The sequence below is a fragment of the Tamandua tetradactyla genome, chromosome 8 (genome assembly GCF_023851605.1).
Source record: "Tamandua tetradactyla isolate mTamTet1 chromosome 8, mTamTet1.pri, whole genome shotgun sequence".
Taxonomy (NCBI): Eukaryota; Metazoa; Chordata; class Mammalia; order Pilosa; family Myrmecophagidae; genus Tamandua; species Tamandua tetradactyla.
Genome location: NC_135334.1, coordinates 46,436,474 through 46,457,136, shown reverse-complemented (window position 1 = coordinate 46,457,136; position 20,663 = coordinate 46,436,474). Strand labels below are relative to the sequence as shown.

General features: G+C 33.6%; 1 protein-coding gene and 1 long non-coding RNA gene across 11 annotated transcripts in view; one reads left to right on the top strand and one right to left on the bottom strand.

Moving 5' to 3' along the window:
* Positions 1-20,663, bottom strand: part of CCDC82 (coiled-coil domain containing 82) — a 52,763-nt gene that overhangs the window by 31,131 nt on the left and 969 nt on the right. For 5 of the 10 annotated variants that reach the window (XR_013156620.1, XM_077113179.1, XM_077113186.1 and 2 more), the window contains exons 2-6: positions 19,317-19,400; positions 15,903-16,645; positions 15,250-15,445; positions 7,106-7,198; positions 6,055-6,179 (exon numbers count right to left, since the gene is read on the bottom strand). Coding sequence is in view for 9 of the 10 variants with exons in the window: in XM_077113179.1 (XP_076969294.1) it covers positions 6,055-6,179; positions 7,106-7,198; positions 15,250-15,445; positions 15,903-16,631 (1,143 nt within the window). In the remaining variant the exon portion in view is untranslated. Of the gene's footprint in view, positions 1-6,054; positions 6,180-7,105; positions 7,199-12,120; positions 13,253-15,249; positions 15,446-15,902; positions 16,646-18,431; positions 18,478-19,316; positions 19,401-20,663 lie in introns of those variants that run through there. The other 5 variants (XM_077113181.1, XM_077113182.1, XM_077113183.1 and 2 more) reach the window with 4 other exon arrangements.
* Positions 9,393-14,918, top strand: LOC143644329 (uncharacterized). The gene is made up of 3 exons (XR_013156622.1): positions 9,393-9,497; positions 14,213-14,337; positions 14,514-14,918. It is a non-coding gene; the product is annotated as an uncharacterized LOC143644329 (long non-coding RNA).

Sequence of the window (20,663 nt, the reverse complement as noted above, 5' to 3'; positions counted from 1 at the left end):
TGTTGTTTTTTGTTTCTGGTTTGTCTCACCAAATGTCCCACATGTTCATTCACATCATTGCATGCCTCAAGATATTGTTCCTTTTTGTAGCTGCACAGCCTCTGTTCATAAGTATATACCATTGTTCGCCATTCTACTACACCATCAGTGCATCCTTTAGCCACCTGCATTCATCGGGCACCATGTAGAGGGCCCAAAGTCCAGTCTATTACCATTCTCAATTTTAGATAGTTTTATTGTTCTCAAGAGACAGACAACCAATAAACACACCCTCACCAAACAGGTAATCTAAACCTCCTCTTAACTCTTGTCACTCACCCCATTATTTACCTCTGCTGTTGCCGTGGTAGTGCTGGTTTCTTTTTGAACACAGCTCATAGCATGCAATAGCAATTTTCCCCTTGTACCCTGGACTTACAACACTCTTCATTCAAGAATCTTATCTTTGAAGTAATTCTTACAAGAACTCATTTATATTTCTAGTGTGAGTCAGGGGGACATGTAGGTCTACAACCCCTTTCAATCTTGTTCATTACTTCTAGACCCACTAGAGAATCACCTTCACTCCTATTTACCCTTACATTGGAGTTCAACCTCATAGCTAATGGTTCACACATCTCTAGCTTCTATGTATCTCAAAAGTTCCCTGTATTCTGTATTACAAGTTTCTGATTATACCTTTATGCTGGGCATAAAAGTGGAATCATACAGTATCTGTCCTTTCGTGTCTAGCTAATTTAGCTCAGCATATGTCCTCAAGGATCATCCATTTTGTCATGTGCTTCAGGATATCATTTGTCTTACTGCTGCATAATATTCCATCATATGCATAAAGCACATTTTGTTGATCCACTCGTCTGTTGATGGGCATCTGGTTTGTTTCCATCTTTTGGCGATTGTGAATAACGCTGCTATGAATATCGGTGTGCAAATGTCTGTTTGTGTCATTACTTTCAGCTCTTCTAGGTTTATACCAAGTAGTGCTATTGCTGGGTCATAGGGTAGCTTGATATTTAGTTTCCTAAGGAACTGTCAAACAGTCTTCCATTGTGGCTGCACCACTACTCTTTACCACCTGTAGTGCATAAATGTCCCAGTTCCTCCATATCCTCTCCAACATTTATAGTTTCCTGATTGTTTAATAGCAGCCATTCTTATAGGTGTGAGGTGGTAGCTCATTGTAGTCTTGATCTGCATTTCACTTATTGCCAGTGAAAATGAGTATTTCTTTATGTGCTTTTGAGCCATCTGCATTTGCTCTTCAGATTAACGCCTATTCACATCTTTAGCCCATTTTATAAATGGATTGTTTGTTCTTTTGTTGTTGAGTTGCATGATTTCTTTGTATATACAGGAAATCAAACCTTTGTCTGATATGTGATTTCCAAATATTTTCACCCATTGAGTTGGCTGCCACTTCACCTTTTTGACAGTCTTTTGAGGTGCAGAAACATTTGATTTTGAGGAGTTCCCATTTAGCTATTTTTTCTCTTTTGTTGCTTGTGCTTTGGTTGTGAAGTTTAGGAAGCTACCTCCTATTACTAGGTCTTGAAGATGTTTCCTTACATTTTATTCTAGAAGCTTTATGGTGCTAGTTCTTATATTTAGGTGTTTGATCCACTTTGAGTTAATTTTTGCGTAGGGTGTAAGATAGGGGTTCTCTATCATTCTCTTGGCTATTGATTTCCAGTTCTTCAATTACTGAAAAGACTATTTTGTCCCAGTTCAGAGGATTTGGGGGCCTTGTCAAAAATTAATTGACCATAGATTTGGTGGTCTATTTCTGCACTCAGATTGGCTTCATTTTTATCTCTGATTAGGGCCTGATCTCTTTTTCCATTACTTTAACTGCTATTATATATAGATATGGTAACTTTCAGCCCTCCATTTTAGGGTCTGAGGTGTCAAAGAGTTACTCAAAGTTCCAGGGAAATACTTTCTGATACACATACAGTTTAGCATCTCAGAATCTAGATAAACATTTACAACCTCAGACTAAGTGTGGCTGCTATAAGGGTTTAACAATCTAGGCTCCAATTTCCTTAAAAGTATTTTCTGAAAGAGACCTTAGAATATTCGTTCTTTTGTTTCTAGCTTATTTTGCACAATACACTGTCTCCAAGATTTATTAAGTTTGTTGTGTGCCTCTTGATGTCCTTCCTCTTTGCAACCATACCGTATTTCTCTTTGCAGCCATACCATATTCCATCATATAACTGTATCAAGGTTGGTGATTCGGCTTCTCAGTTATTGTATTCTTCAGCTTCCTCCATCTACTGAGCATCACGGATAATGTCCAAAATAAATAAACCATATCTCACAGTATCCTCACTTGGTTGTACTACCCAGCAGCACTCTCAATTTTAGATAAGTTTCATTGGTCCATGGGGACAAAGAACCAATAAACAGTCTCATTAAATATCAAATCAAAATTATGCCTTATAACTTGTCCCTCCCCACCAATTAGTTACCTCTGGTAATGTAGTACTATTGATGTCTTCCTGTTAACTACTGGCTATAACATTCATTTTTAGTTTTTGCCATATACCCCTTTACTATTGACTTTCTGTTCAGTATCAAACTTTTGAAACAATTCACGCCAGAAATTTCTACAATTGTAGAGTTAATCAGTGGGATGCATGGCACTATACATCCCTTTTCGATCATATTCACCTTCAATACGGCAATGTTACTTATAACTCCACTAATTAGCTATCATCACTTCTACCCATTCCCTTGCATTTAAGTTAAACCTCATTGGGTAACCTTTTCCTCGACTCTAGCTTCTGTGTACCTTTAGGTCTGACATATTCTACAGCGTAACTTCTGAGATTCCCTTTACCAGAGTCATAATAGCAAAATCATACAGTATCTATCCTTTTGTGTTTGACTATTAGGATGCTCTTTTAAAATATACTTGGCAGCTTTATCAAAAAAACACCGGCCATATTCAAACAAGAATTAAAAATTTTAATTTAGGTTCAAAATCCCATTAGGGAAAAAAAGAACATATATTGGCACCATCCTAGTACTATTTACCAGCAAAAAAAAAATCAGTGCATGTTCTTAAGTACTAATTGGGCAAATAAGAGCCTTCCAATATCTGTATATGGCTTCTTTTTTAAATTCACTAAAACATGCTTTGAGTGTGTTTAAATAATCTTAAGAAATCTTTTGATGAACTAATTCGAATCTATATGATTTCACTGTGAGAAAAGGACAATGTAAAATGTCCTCTAAATTCTATTTAAGAAGGCTGCACTTGAGATACAATGTTTTTTCTCACTGAGGGAGACACATCTCTGGAAAGGTCGAAACATTTTTTTTTTAAAGCAAACTGGTTGCTCCAAATTTGCTAAAGCTTGTACAATATCACTTCAGAATTTATATGAAATTCCACTATGGAAAGAAATGATTTGTGAGTACTCTATGGACTGATGAAATGTAAACTATTAAATGTGAATCAATGACAAATAAACCTTATGTTTATGTTAACATGCCTTTTATTTGTTCAGAAGCCAAGATAGGTGTTTGAAATAAAATGATTAAAAGCACATAATCCAGTACAAGATATTGCATGTAATTTTAATATTCACCAATAATTTTGATATATACACACACACATTATATATTTATATACATACACATGATTTTATCAAATGGGAACAGTGTTAAAATCATCTAGAAACTCTAGCTATAATAGTTTCAAAGGGTCATAGGCAATGTCAATATAACACCTACATTAAAAGAAAAGGTGCCACTCCTACAATTGTTAAAAAAAAAAAAAAATTCCAAGATTCCAGAAAAGAGAGGGGAAAAATTGTGATGAAACTATATTAGAGATCAATTTCAGGCCTTTTTTGCGGGGTGGGGGTGGGTAGAGGAGGTGATTGTTTTATCTTTAAGCTACAATTCTAAGTGGAATTTATACCCGAGATCCATAGACTATCTAACCTGTAGTAAGAGTAAAAACACTTTTAAAGGAAAAATCACTAAATTTTAGGCCTATGGCATACTAAACCCTAATAATAATCCTGAAGCCCAAGAGTCAGTAATAGGGACCTATATGCCACCTTCTTTTTAGATCTATGGTATATACACAATGCATTTTAGACCTTTACTCGTTAGGGTATTTATGAACAGTAGTTATTGGTGCTACTTACCAATATTTCCAGTTTTTCTCCTTCCAGTTACATGGTAAGTGTGCACTTTCCTGTCTCCTCTGAAATGAGGCATGGACCATGACTTTCTTTGGCCAATGAAATGTGAGTGGGAACAGTATGTGTCATTTATAGGTTGAAAGTCAGAGTAAACAAGTGATTAATGACCTTCCTTTCCTGCTTCTGTGGTACTCATGGAAGCACATGCTGAGATGAAACCTCTGAGTTAGAAAGCTTTATCTGCTTGGTTTTCTGAGTGACTACAATAAGTAGAACACTATCATAACTCATACTGGCTTATATAAGTGAAAAATAAACTGTTGGGTTAAGCTACTGAGATGTTGCTGTTTTAGCATAACCTAGCATATTCTGACTAATATAGTACGAATAATCTGTTTCTATATTTTTAAGCTAATATTTTCTGTATCTTATGGTCATTATTTCAACATCAGTTATCCAGATTCAGTACTACTTACTCTAGTACGATACAGCACAGTATAGAAGTGTTGTGGGTTCTGGAGTTAGAGAGATCCTATTTTAAATGTTGGCTTCATCAATTACTAGCTGTGTAACCTTCTGTTATTCGATTTTTATAAGTTAATTTCCTCAACTCTAAAATGGAGGAAATAATAGCACCTTCCTCACGGGGTTACTATGAAGATTAAATAAGGTACTTTACTTTGAATATAAAGTATTTGGCAAAAATTAAATGATCAATAAGTATATATAATTTTTCTTTCCATTAAAGAAAACAGTATTTATACCATATTCTAAGAGCTGTGTTATGCACTTTACCAGCAAAGCAAGTGAATATTTTCCTTCAAAGTAGGTATTTTCTATATTTGAGGAAGAAATTAGGGTTCACAAAGGTTAAAAACTTTCCCAAAATCAAAGTTATATATGGCGGCCCTAAACTTAAGACACCTCAATTCAAAGCCTTCTAACTCTTTCTGTGATCTGTAAATCTCATTTAAACTAACCATCTGCTGCTAAATCATCATAATTAAATTAAGCATGAACCAGACTTTGGATGACATCAAATCTAGCAAAAATAGAAAGAGAGGCTAGAGACTTAAGTGCTAGCAGGTCTTCAAGGAATTATCTTGCCATTTTTATTCTGGCTAATCAGAACATAGAATGTTAGAAGTAGATAATACTCTAAAATCACACAGTACAACCTCTACTATTAGAGATCATAAAATAGAAACCTAGAGGATAATATGGAATCTACAAGATTTTGTAAATTTAAAAGGAACATTCACAAATCAATAAATTTACAAAATCTTAAGCCAGAGGACAATCAAAGGTTATCCAGGCCAGTGGTTCCCAAACTGCATTCTACAGAAATCACGTATCCTGGGATGGCATTTCATGAAAAGGAGTCTCACAGTAAAATACAAATTTAGAAAATATTGCATTCTACATCCCACTCTTGAAGATTCACAGTATAAACTCACATATCAACAGTTCTGAAAAGCTCTCTACTGAGAAGTTTTCTAGTAAATAAATCATTTTAAGTTAAACCCAGTTCTTCTCAAACTTCTTTGGCTATGGAACTCTCTCCTAAAATAGCAATTAACATCCTGTGGGGCAATCTCATTTTAATAGAAGAGGTAAACCCTAGAGAAATTCTAAAGTTATTCATAATTCAAAACTTAATTTTTGATTAAATATAGTTAATGTGATTAGCAAAACAATGACATCTTCCAGAAAGAGGTGAAATAATAACCTGATTATTTAACGAACAGAAACGTCAACACTTTAGAAGAGGACTCAGCTGACTAGACATTGAAAACTGAGAGATACTTTCTGCCCACCCTACTCCTCCAACCCATATCCACTCCACTCATTCTCTTTTTACCCTCTGGAGATTATTTAAAAAAAAACTTTATACCTTATATTGCTCTTTCCAACGACTTCTAGAAACTAAGCTCTCCAGACGAGGCTGAACAAAGTGGTTATCCAAATAATGAAGAGATGTCAACATATCTTGTGCGTATGATTTTTGTCTGGTGCCATCTATTCAAGGGAATAACAACAAAAAAAGTAATTTTGTCCATATGAAATACTTAAATGGTTTTATACTTACAGATCTCTTCCCCTAGCTTTTGGAAAACACTTGGTTGGTTGGATATAAAGTATTTTAAGTAAAATAATAATAATAATAATAATAAATTAGCTAAAGGGCATTAAGGAAAGAAAACAGGGGGAGAAGACTACATTGTTCTTGCAAGTATCATGCTTCAACAATTATTTTCTGATGACAAAAGAACCAGATGAAAAAGTTGCTTTATTTCTTTTATTCTCATTTACAAACCTGACAAGGATTAACAACTAAATTCCAGATCAGGCTCTATTTTCTGAGCATGGTTTGTAAGGCCCTTTGCAACTGACTCCATTCTACCTATCCACTGGACAGGTAATGAGGAAAGAGGTCTAGCCAGAAGGAAGGATATCATAGTGCCAACAAATCAGAATCCTTTCTTCTGGCTAGACCTGTTTCCTCATTACCCTTCAGAATGCTAGAGCTACACTTTTTTCAGCCTTCCTGATTTGACTCATGTTATATTCTCTAAGCATCTATTCCTACATATCTACTATTAGATTCTGTGAAGTGAAGCTTTGTTTTACTGTCTCTTAAGTTTTCTTAATGAATCTAGTTAATAATGAATCGCTAATCTAATGCTTAGAGAGGCTGTAACAGAAGCAGAACAGTTGACCAATGCTGCTGTTTTATGAGGACATGTCAAAATCTGCAAATTCATTGTGAAATTTAAATGTCCATGGGCCTGTCATATAACTTCCTTTATACTTTCCACATATTGCCATTAGTAAACACTAACAAGCTTTCAGAGGGCCTTAGGAGGTTCTCCTTAATTTTGTTTAATATTTTTTTAAAGCTAGATGGTTTAAAAATCAGAAAAAGAAATATACTATTAACTTACCATACAATGTTCCCAGAAAAGAGTCATCTAAAGCATTAATCAGAAAAGCCTTCACAACTCTTTCAAAGTGAGTATAGGGGTCACTGAAAGAATCTGAAATTAATTTTAAGTAAATATTAGAATATAAAAGACAAAACAATTTCCTGCATATAATAGCTTCTTTTCTCCAATGCTAATAAATTAATACCATAAATAGCAGAAATAGTTTAGTTGTCCTAATTTCATAGATAGCCACTCTGGTAACTTGTGTCATCACTAAACAAATCTTTATATTCCAAATTTCCTGACTTACTCTAATTCAACTTTTCTAGTTACTACTTCAAATAATCTTCACTTCCCAAATTTACCAATAAAAAACTGCCCAAGGAATATCAAGAGATACGTTGTAGAAACAAATTAGTCATCCTCTGTGCACCCAAGGCTTAACTCTAAATTAAAGCAAGAGAGTGAGAAAGAAAACCTTGAAAGGTAAAACGTTTACTATGCACAATGAACTCCTGTTTTATTCCTTACCTACAAAAGATCTTACATATCAAATTGTCCAGGAAATTGTTACCTACGAGAACTCCAATGCTGATAAAAAAAAAATCACTTCCCTTTCTTCTGGCTAAGATTTAGAATCTCCTGTAGTCAACATCAACTTAGAAAAATTCTTTTTCTTTCTATATCACACATATAAGCCTGCTTTTCTTATAAACCCTGTGGTCCATGGAATCACCTCTTGTAAAAGGCTGGATGGTATTAAGAGAGACGGTGCTTACAATTTCTCACTACCCCTGGGTCAAGGTTTACTATGGTTATGGAAATGACTTCTATCAAGCACAACTCTTTCCTTGATACAAAATGGTCACCCTAGAGCATTTGCTCTGCATTGAGCACCTGTGAAGACAGATCAAGGGCAGCCTGAGTATTTTGAGAAATGTGGAGGATACTTGGCAAGGAATTAAAGTAAAATAAGACTTATAATTAGAATCCATGAATGGATTTTGACTTTCCTTTCATTTAAAGTGAAAAAATATATAATAATAAAAGATGGGAACAGATATGGAAAAACCTTTTTACTTCTATTTTGGTTACCTAAAAACTGACGTATAACGCTTTTTTTAGACTTCAGGGGAATTTTTAGTACGTATTCTTTTCTAAGGAGACTAAAGTGACTGAAATAAAAGTAGTAATATAATTAAATGACAACAGAAGATAATTACACTGCAAAATTTAAGGCAGCCTATGATGACCTGAAAATAGCAGGGACTTATTTTGATCATTAAAGAAAATATACAATTATATTTAAAGAGAAATGAAATTTATACTTAAATAGAATTCAATTTGGTTAGATTTTATAAAACTCTGGATATATTATAACACTGGTACATATCTTAATGTGTTAATGTTCAAATCCATCTAAATTCTATTCTAGCACTCCTCAAATTGTATCAAGGGAAAACTCTTCTTGGAATAATTACATATGTTGAGAAAAAAATAAAATTCATTCTCTGGGCACCTAAACCGAACTAGTAAACGAATAAATTGAAATAGGATTTTATCCCACTGAATTTATCACTCTTGAATGTGCTAATGCCCAAAGTGACACAGGTGCAATGGAGTTTTGGGTCCTACTGCTCGTTCTTTAGTATTGGAAAGAAAAGGCAAAGTCAGAATCACCTCGAGACTTTTTTCCTAACCACAGAATCCTTTTTCCCCCAAGAAATATCAGAATCTCCCAAAAGAGTCAGGAAGAAGGCCCCTATTTCACTGTGTTTGAGTGGATGGATGGGTGATAGTAGAGCTATGCTCAAGCATCTCAAATTGAATGTAAAAGAAAATAAACATTGAGCAAGTATATGCAAGGTATCCACTTACATGGAGTGCTTTTATTTCTTGCAAAAAGCCTAGATACTGACACTACCCCTGGTTTATTTTCAGATGAGGAAACTAAGATACAGGGAGGCTGTGAAACTTTCCTAATATCAAACAGCTAGTAAATGTTGGGACCAGGAACTGAAAAGCATATGCAGTATAACCCCAGATTACACACCCCAATCCCCTAGATTTGTTAGGCTGATATTTGGATTTGACACTTCAGAACATGGATTTTAGATTTGGGTGGGATCTTGGAGAAAATAAAATTCCTATCTTTCATCTTTCAATTAAGAAAAATGACACTCATCTTGATGACTTACCCAAGGCCCAACAAGCCGAGAAAGGGAGAACCAGGATTAGAACCTAGAACCTCTCTGGAGCTTTTCTGTTATTTAATCATGATGTGGGATGGGCTTCAAAAGAATATCCTAGAACTACTGTTCAAAAACATTCTCCTCTTTGATTATTAAAACACTGGAAAAGCATACAGGAGAAAACCAATATTGTGTTTCTGCATAACGGGATTTCCAAGGTAGACTACTAATTTCCCTACACCCAGTCATTAGAGGTCTAGTCATTCCCTGTTGATTTTCTTTACATGCTTTATCATATATTAATTTCACATAGAGGTTAGGGCTTTGTTTCAACATCATCTATCCATCCTATTGATCTAGCTGTCATTCTTATCATGCCAGTACTACACTGTTTCATTTATTGCAATTTTATAAATTTTTATATCAGGTAAAGCAAACCCTTCCAATTCCCTGTTTTCAAAATTTATTTATTCTCATCCCTTTGTTCTTTCATATGAACTTCAGAACTTTTGCAAGTTGAATAAAAAAAATTCATACCAAAAGAAATGACTTCTTGTATTGTGTATTATATTCCAGAAATGTGTTATGTTTCTCCATTTATTCAAGCCTTCTATTTTATAACGAAGTTAATTTTCTAAACATAAAGTCATGCTTTTCTTATTAGGACTAGGTCCAGGAACTTTATTTTGATTGTAAATATAAATGGATTCATTATATTTTCTAAACAATTATTTCTAATATTTAAATAAGGTATTGGATTTTGCATATCTGAGCCTGGTCACTTTTCTGCAATCTCTTACTAATCCCCAAATAGTCAGATTCTTTTGGATATTTGTGGGAGATGAGCTTGCTGGGACATTGTTAAGCTGGAGAGAGATATTTATTGTTCAGGGATTTCTGAGTACACTGCTTTTTCCCTCAACCCTAATGAGAATGTGATCTTGCTAGTGTTAAATTTATTTCAAGAACGAAAAAGAATGTTTATAAATATTTCATTAGGTGGAAGTACATAGATTGTTGACATACTTTCTTCTGGAAGGGCAGTGTAAAATCCCAGTATAAGAGGGCAGGGACAGATCAATAAATTAGCTTTTTCTACTGTAATATATGCCATTTTACCCTACCACCCCAGTAGGGGAAAAAAGAACATGAGAAAAGCTACGAAAATATATGTTGCATTTATTTGTGCTCTCAATGTATTCATCTAAGTTCTGATTCGTTGGTTACATAAATCCGAAACTAATATCTTTTGTGCATATATAATCATACTAATTCAAATCATAACGTCATTTCCTTTTTCAATAGTTACTTTGTTTTGCTTTTATGTCTTACTGCATTATTCAGAACATCTAGAACAAGGTAAATAAGAAATACTTTGGACCTGTTACTTAGTTTAAACAGAATACCTCCAGTGCTTCATTTTAAGTATGATGTTGGCCCTTGGTTTAAAATAATATTCTTTATCATGTAACGGATATACGCTCCTCTTCCTAATTTTTAAAGACTTTTTAAAGGCCTTTTAAAAAATTTTTTACTGTTAAATATAACATATAATCAAAGAAAAGAAAGAAAAAGCAATGATTTTCAAAGTACACTACAACAAGTAGCCAGAGAACAGATTTCAAAGTTTGATATAGATTACCTTTCCACTATTTCAGATTTTTCCTTGTAGCTGCTCCAAAACACCAGAGGCTAGAAGAAGTATTTTTTTTCTCTTTTTGTGAAAAATAATATATATACAAAAATACAATATTCAAAACACATCACAACAATTAACTGTTGAACAGATTCCAGAGTTTGGTATGGGTTACAATTTCAGGTTTTTACTTCTAGTTGCTCTAAAATGCTGGAGACTAAAAGAAGTATCAACATAATGATTCATCAATCGTACTCATCTGTTAAATCCTACGTTCTCTGTATAACTCCATTGTTATCTTTGATCTTTCTCCTACTCTTTAAGGCTATTTGGGCTATGCCCATTCTAACCTTTTCATATTGGAAGGGGCTATTGATAATATGGGATAGGAATATGGAATTAGTTGATGTTCTGGGGAGACTGGCTCTTCTGCATTTTAGGACTTATCTGGTCCTGGGATCCATCTAGAAAGTTAACCTAGTGCATGGAACCTTAAAATTCTTTTCTAAATGTCTTTTTAGAATTAATTGAAATTATATTTTTCTTTTGACAAATATATTAATATGACTCAATATCAAACTATTTTTATAGTAAACTACCTTTACAGTTATAAAAAGAATGGTTAGAGGCCTTTTTCCTTTTTATCACTAGAAAAATATTTCCTTCATGTGTATTTGTGAATCTATTTCATGAACTTATTGGAAATGTACTGATATTCTTTAATCTGCATAAGCAGGTGTGTTGGTTGACACAAAAATATTTTCTTCTAGTATACCTTTTAACTGACATCTTCATGTCTTCCTATCCAGAAGTATGGTATGCCTCAGTACATTCACAGATTCTTTTACATTATCTTACTACAGTTATGCAAATTTTTCATACAGATTTCCATTTGTTCTGTGTCTTTACCCCAGGAATTCATGAAATAGGGTCTTCATTTCTAGTTCTCTCTGTACAGCCTTTATTGTAGATTTATTTCAGATTTTACATCTTTAGTGGTCTGGAACTCCTTATTTATCTTAGCTAGCTCCCTCTCACCTCAAATTGTTCTCTCTGTATGGCTTCCAACTTCACAGGTACTAAAGCAAATGTTTCATATAATTTTCTTCTGCTTCCTTTAGTGAAACACATTCCACAGGCATGTTCTTCCTGAGTCTTCAGGGCAACATTACCTTTCCTTTATGCTATAATATGATTTCACTGGTACTTTTTACTTGTACTAGAATGAGACAGGAAATTTTAGGATTTAATATTTTACATAAGTGATTGTGAGATTGCTCTTGGGCCCACTCTTTGGTGTACTGGTAGAGTAATTCTCTTTAATTGCTAAGTGGAGACTAAGTTGATGTTCATTCAGTCTAATTACCAGTATTTCACGATTATTTATCTAACGAGGAATAGACTGAGCACACCTTATATCTGTTTCTTGGTTCTCTGTAACTCTGAACATAGGATAGGGTTCTAGAAAAGTATAATTTCCAGTATCCACAAATCTGAAGGTTATACCTGTCTCTCTCCCTAAGTTTAATATCTTAAGTATGTGAACTGTATAGATCTGGAATGCACTGTATTACTGCTACTCTGTCCTTGTACTTACTATCATATCTTTCTTAGGAGTTGCACTTTCAGAATACATATAGAAAGATTACTAACAGAGACTGACAAAAAGGGAAAAACAAATCTATGACTGTCATCAATTGTTTCAACCACATTACAGAGGGAAAACTACCCGGTTTAAAGGAGGTATAGATGCTTCTCTGAGAGCTATATGGCAGAAAGGGAACAAGTGATAAATTGTCTTCCTTTAGACTGCTCTCTTCAAAATGACAAAACTGCATAAACCACTGCTTGTGATTCTCAGCTGAATAGTGAATTTGGAGTTTGGAGAGTTTTCTCCCAAATTTTGATCATATGTTGAATATGAGTATTTGTGAATGCTGTTATAGAAGCTGAGGACAGAATGAATCTGGGAGTATTAGCCCAATTCCTCAGCCCAGGCCACAGAGTAGTGTTCATTCATCATATGAGCTATTGCTTCAGTGAGAAAATATATTTTGATTTCCAAATATAACAGTTAACCTATAGTACCTTCTAGAACTTAATCCTTTGGTAAACTGGAAATTGTCTATATTAAATTTTATTTGTTATGGTCACATATCATATAAATATTAAGTATTAAAGACATTACCAAATCACAAATTAGGAGAAATCTGGGCTGGAGTTAAAAGTTTGAGAATTTTCACCTACAGACTGGGCTGAAGTTATGGGTAAGAGACTACCCAAAGTACAAGCAAAATGAATACACCTTGAGGATGGAATCCTTGGAAGTATCAGCATCTGAATGGCAAATGAAAAAAGAGTAAAGCAATATTACAAAGGAGGAGCAGAAGACAGTAGTACCACAGAAGCTAAAAAGAGCTTTCTGAAAGTGAGAATGGTCAACAGTAGCAAAGGACATAACAATACAAAGTTAATACAAGAACCGAAGAGTATTTTGGCTACTAGTAAGTTATCGATATTTTAGCAAGAACAATTTCACTGAATTGATGGGTATAAAAAGCCTGAGTACAATGCTTTGCAGAGTTACTGGAAAACAGAAATACAAAGATAAGAGTTAGAAAACTGGTCAACAGAGAATGCCAAATTAAGGGAAGAAAGGCATGAACATGGTTATAAGTTGAGGAAAGAAAATATGTAAGCTTAAAGTCATTGAAAATAAAGAAAATTGAGTAGATGAAGTTTGAAGGAAATCTAGAAGTTGCAAATAAGAATACACAAAATAAAAAGTATTGCATGAAAAATGAGACACATCTTCCCTGAGGTAGAGAATCTCTCATATTTTCATATAATTGATGAAAATATAAATAATAAAATCCTGAAAATTCTAATTTTCTATCTCTGATAGGTATATCACTGTTCGTGTGAAGTCTCAAAAGTCCTGAAAGAACTTGTAGTTCCCAAAGTGGACCTGTCTGGGTTCCCAAGTTCATTTAAGGGATCTGTGACACTAAAGCAATAATACTAAGATATATTTATCTGCTGTTTTCACTGAGTTGACATTTGTATTGATGGACCAAAAGTAATGATAAGTAAAGCACTAGCTCCTTACCATGAATCACAACAGTAGCACCAAACTACTAGTAATCATTGTAGTCATTACTGCAACTCACAATTAAAGAACTAAAAAAGAAGCCAATTTCACCTGAGAACATCCTTGATAAAGCAGCTATTTTTTAATAATGTTATTAAATTTTGAACCCCTAACACACATCTTTTTTTTTTTTTTACATGGGCAAGCTCCAGGAATCGAACCCAGGTCACTGGCATGTCACACAAGAAGTCTGCCATTGAGCCACCATTGCACCGCCATTTTCGGGGGGGTACATGGTCCAGGAATTGAAGCTGAGTCTTCCGCATGGAAGGTGAGCATTCTACTACTGAACCACCCGTGCACCCCACCCGCCATTTTTGTATTTTAAGGGACAAAACAGGAAGTATGAATACAGTACTTATGCTGCAGACCAAGTTCATTTTCAACTGTTTGAGCTGAGAGCTGAAAATGCCTCATTTGTCTTAAAACACCATTTTTCCTTGATAGAACAACTGGCAAACTATGGTTATCGAGACGGGTACTTGGCAAACACTTTCTCAGAAAATGAACAAAGTAAGTCTGTCACTTCAAGGAGAACAACTGACAGTATTTGTTGCCAATGATAAACATCAACTTTTTAGTAGAAATAAGAACTTTGAAAAACTTCTATCTGTTATTGTAAACTTTACAGCTCCCTGATACAATTAAAATACTCCCTCCTTTTCCAACTACTTATCTGCATGAGGCCAAACAGTTTTCATCTTTTCAACCAAAACAACTTATCACAACAGACTGACTACAAAAGCAGTTATGAGAATCCAGCTGCTTTCCATTAAGCCAGACATTGAAGATATTTACAAAAACCTAAAATGAAGTTACTCTTCTCATTGTTTTGAAAAGTTATTTTTCATAAGAATGTTATTTTATGTTAACATGTATGAATTTACTAATGTTATTTTAAATGAATTAATAAATGTTTTTAAAATTTCTCAATTTGTATTTCTACAATGGTAAATACTGATTTGATATACTCCACATTAAAAAAAAAGCTCTTTGGGGATCATTATAATTTTTTTAAAGTGTGAAGTATTCCTGAGACCATTGGATGAAACTTTCATTAAACTGACAAAGTAATTACCTGAAAACAAAACAATAATTCTTAATGATTTAGAATGGAATAGTAAAGGCTGACCTGATATCATGATTAGAAAATCATCAATTGTTTTCTTGATATTTAACTTACAAAGAGAATTTTGTTTTACTAATTTCAGCTGTGATGTAGTCAATTTTCCTTCTTGATGGCTTTTATTCTCTTCATCACCCTCCTCATTTTGCACTACAAAGTCATCAATAATATAATCATCTTCATCTTCATACTCATAATCCTCTTCCTCCTCCTCATCTTCATCATTGTCTGAGCAGGATTCCTTTTCAGAGTCCTAATTAAAAGAAAACATATCCCTTCAGTGAATTTTGCCTTTTAAAGGAGGAATGTGATATAAGATTAAATCTGCAACCAAAAAATAATCTATAAAAATTAACTTCATATGTTAAAGTTTTTTAAAAAAAGGATCTTTTGTCATGTTAAATGCTGAACTTTTTAAATAAGGAAGACAATAATGTACCTTGGTTCAGTAATGTAAAATGCTTTAAATAAACAATCATGTTATAATTAAAAGTTAAAAACAGGAAAAACTGTACAAGTCTTTCAATTTTAAGAGTGGTGGAATGAGGCTTATAATTAATATATTAGATACAAAAGTACAATCAAATATGGTCAAAGATATGTAATCAAAAAATAAATTCAGAATTTATTCACTTAGCATTTGATTTTTATAAAAATTGAATGTTTTAAGTAAAATTTTAAACATATAAAACCAACAAAATAAAACACACCTCAAAATCTCTACCACTATTGTGTCTCTGACGAGATCTCTGTTTTGAGAGTTCTTTCAGCTTCTGGAGTTGTTCTCTCTTTCGTGCAGCTGAAGTTTTATCAGGGTTTTTTTGCTCCATCTCCAGTGAAGAACAATCATCTTCAACCACTCTCCGTGGACGTTTAACACCTACTTTTGTAACGAGGATATCACTGTCATCACTCTCATCACTATCATACATCACAGAGGATTTTCTTTTTTTCTTCCCTCGCTTTATGGGTTCTTCTTCTAAATCCTCCTCTTTTATTTGACCGGTGTGTTGGTTGGAAGCATCTTCCTCTGGACTCGGATGTCTTTCATGATCTGGTAAATCAATACTCTCATGTTTGCTTTTGCTGTTTTCTTCTTTATATGCTAAACTGTTGCCAGTGTTAATGAGATGCTTACTGTTGTTTCCTTCACTTTCAACTTTGATTAATTTAAGCTCTCTCTCATTTTCTGGTTCTTTAATACTATCAAGCCCCTTATAACTATCAAGCTCATTGGCACTTTCATCACTACCAAGCTCTTCATCACTATCAAGTTCATCATCACTATCAAGCTCATCATCACTATCAAGCCCTTCATCACTATCTAATAATTGTGAAATACTGCCTCGTTTAGTCCGCCTCCAATCAACTCGAGATTTCTGTTCAGGTACTTCAATTTTTGAGTTTTTCCTTGTCTCACGTCTTCTAATATGTACCATGTTCACTTAAGTTTCTACAAAATAAAGTTATTAGGAATATAACAACGATAACCAGATTACAGCAATGAATGCATTTATGGCACAAATTATACTTATTTATTGTTATAAAATGGTCCACATGGACAAATTCACATGAAATATCAGAGTGAAGAGAACAATCACCCAGTAAATAATCTATTGAACTTCTGCAGATTATTCTGAATTATGCTAGATGTTGTGCTGAAAGGGATACAGAAAGAAAACTGATAGTTCTTGCCCTTCAGAAGATTATTATCTATGTGCAAAATTAAAATATACAAACATAATAATTAGGGAAAATGTAAGGTCAGCATTCATTTAGAACCAAAGGAATGATAAAAGTAATTGCTATAGAAATGTAAAGATGCAGCACGATCTACAGGGCAAGTGCTTTTTGAAGATTTTATTGGAGAGATGTGATCTGATACAGTTCTTAAGGATTGGTCATACCCATTCAGACAGAATAAATGAAAAATGGATTCAAGATAGGGTACAAATGGTGAAGACAAACTTGGGCATTGAGAAACAGCATGGTATGTTCAGTAAATAAGTATGACTAAAAAGATGTGAAAAAAGGTTTTATGCTGGATAAAAAGACAGAGCAACAGGGTGGGATTACCAGGATGATTCATCAATAAGCAAAGACGGATTCTAAACAGAAAAAAAAAGATATGAATTTATAAAGGCAAATTAAATTTACATGAAGAAAGTTATTGACATAAAAAAAGACAGTTGTAAAAAAAAAAAGACTGTGGTGCAAAACTGAGTGATAACCTATCCACTAACATTGCAGCTTCTATTAACTTTAGCAAAATGACAATGTCTTTAAACCACCACTAAAGATAAAGAGACAATATAATCCAACAGAAAACTTACTAACAATCCAATAATACAGTCCGGTGAAAAATTTAAAAGTTCATGGCCAAATCAGAACATGGTACTGGGAAGGACAACAAAAGTTGTACGTTTCTGATTCAGAAAAGCATGAATTCCAATAAGATTATTATAAACATATATTAAAGAAACACTCAGTTAGTGACAGGCAAAGTAGCTACAAAACAGTAATACATATGTACTCCTCCAGTTGCTAAGGAAAACAGAAAATATGGTTACAGCGTAATGAATCTGACCTCATAATACATGTATAAGAGCTTACGTATTCAACTGAGTGCTATCCCCTTCAAAGAAATCACCTTAAGGCTGATAATTCCAATATTTCCACAACAGCACAGAATATTTCTACAGTTTCTATATAAATCATAGTATCAGAGAAAAGCAAAAATAGAAATCCAAAAATCAGAAAATAATCACATATCATTTTTCATCTGAGAGTGGCTGTAACACCCACTTACTTATTTGTCTCAGCTATAAGGAACTTGTAGCAGTTTCCAGAAATAAAATCCTTGTTCAAAAGTTGCAGATTAACCATCAACAAAAAATGTGCTGCAAACTCTGAAGGTAATTCCAAAAATGAAATGCAAAAAAATTCTTGAGTAATGGCACCATCACTGAACCAAATCATAGCTTCCTAAGCTAATTTCCTATGTGAGGGGTAGGGGAGATACCATTCATTTGGTTATACCAATACTGGTATGTTTATAAAGCAGTATAACTAATTCTATAAATGGTAACACACATAAAAATCAGAACAGAGGCTGATAATACTATACACCAAAAATTATAGTGTAGACTAAAGTATAATCTTATGACAGTAACTGCTATAAAATATATTCAATAAGAATTAAGGGTGGGCCATGGTAGCTCAGCAGACAGAGCTCTCACCTGCCATGCCGGAGACCCAGGTTCAATATCTGGTGCCTGCCTATGCCTAAAAAAAAATATACATATATATATATATATATATATATAGAATTTTTTGAATGTATATATATATTCAGCACTGTAAGAGGAATCTAACAAATCCTAGGCAATAGACCAATATTCTGTGATTTGAAACTATATTTGAGTTGCATTTTACAGAAGGTTCATGTTAAAATGAGTAGAGACAAAAACTGTGTGTAACCAAAGCTACCCCTTAAAATCCTTACATTATCCCTCCAAGTATGGTTTTGTGTATATCATATTGCTTCAAAATATGTACACATAGTCTCTTAACATTTTAAACAAATTACTGTTTCTTTGGTTAAGTACCAGATTAACTAGACAGCTTCTATTTTGAAGCCATATAGTACAAATAATTATTTCTTTTAAGCATGTAGAGCTGTATTTGCCTAAACTAACTGTGCAAATGACTACACTGTAATAAGACAGTAAAGCTTTCTGATGAAGCTATCTAAATTAGAAGAAAAAATGAAAAAATTTATGAAAACAAATGACAAATACGGCTTAAGTAGATACACTGAAAAGGAAATACTGATAGTAAGGAAGATTAAAATAAAAGATGATTTTATCAGTAACGAACAGCAGTTCCACATACACTATAACATGCCCAAAAGACTCTTATCATTAGAATAGGTGATTCTTATAGCAAGAATAAAAAAAGGAATGTCCAACTGTTAAAATGACCTAAACCTACATACAATCTATTAAACACTCTTATATATAATACTTTTCAGTGAATTTTCATATTTATTTTTAAATCCTAACAATGATCCTAATAGGAAACATCTTCTTTCAAAGCCAGGATATAGAGTTTAAATGACTTACCGAGGATCACACAGCTTGTTAGTGATAGAGCAGGGATTAGAAACCAGGTCTTCTGACTTCCCGTCCAGCGCCACACACTGACTGCTGCCAATATCATAGTTGTACAAGGTAGCAAAAATTAGGCTTTTAAAAAGTAGCTATTGTTTTATCTCTCATTCATGCTAAATTTTAGTTTCAGAAAATAACCACTTTGGTTTAGAGTTTACAAACATGCTTTTCAAAAGAAAAAATAAGTAACTGAATTTTAGTGCACGAGCTACCCACTAGGCAAGAAAGGAATACACAAAAGAGATGAAAAATTGCAGACTTCCTTCTGCCATCTTATTGATGACATGGATCATAAAATTTAAGGATTTTTTCCACTGAGCCCTAAAGTAAACATTTCAAAGAAAAGGCAGTCCCTGATAAGAAAAATGTTTACTTTGGAAAAAAAAACGCAGAGTTTGAACATGAAGAGTCAAATTTTAATTAAATGAAATCAAGTTTCTTTTTATTTAAATAAAATAATTTGGCCAAGTGCCATATAGCCAGGTTTTCACTTATATTTAAAAACTGTCATTTTTATCAATAATGTAAAAAATATTTTTGTTGAAAAAGAAGTTAAAAATTTGAATATGGTTGGCTCCTTTTAAAAAATTGTGGATACCCTTACCAAATTAGCTGGGGAAGGAAGAATGATGACAAAGGTAAAAGGTGAGTGAACCTGGAGAGAGAAATGTGAAGGTAAGCCAGGCCGACGGGTAAGATGTCTCTTGGTCTTTAGAATTCACTCAATATTGATGGATGTAATCTCTGTACATGCTGAACATACACTCAATTTTGAAATGAAAATTTTATCAAACTTTTTAAATGATATCTTAGCTTTAAGCAGAAAGAAAAACAGACTCCAAACAAAAAACATTAAATAAGTGAATGAAGAAGATCAATACTGACAAACCTTTGTGCTTCATGGTTAATATAAATTAGACATACATACATAGCTATGCCCTCTGACACAGAATATAAGTTAAAGGTGATAATCCATCACTGTTTTGTGTTCCTTCTCTAACATTAAAATAACTCCTCGACACCTAAAAGGTCCTTTGTTGATGCCACTTGAGTTTCTCATAACAGGAAATATTCTTTCTTCTAGTCTCTGTGGTTAATTCCTCTTCAAGAAAAGATTCATTCTAGGAGTCATCTGTTTTTCACTATAAACAATGTAGGTGGTACACTTAAAAATTTGAGGGCCAATGGAACCTCAGCCATTGCCTGAAAATTCCACCAAAGGGATGCATTCCTATTTCTAAAATATCACCCCTTCTAAGGCTTCCCTTTATATGGCAAATACAGTTTGGAGAGAAGACA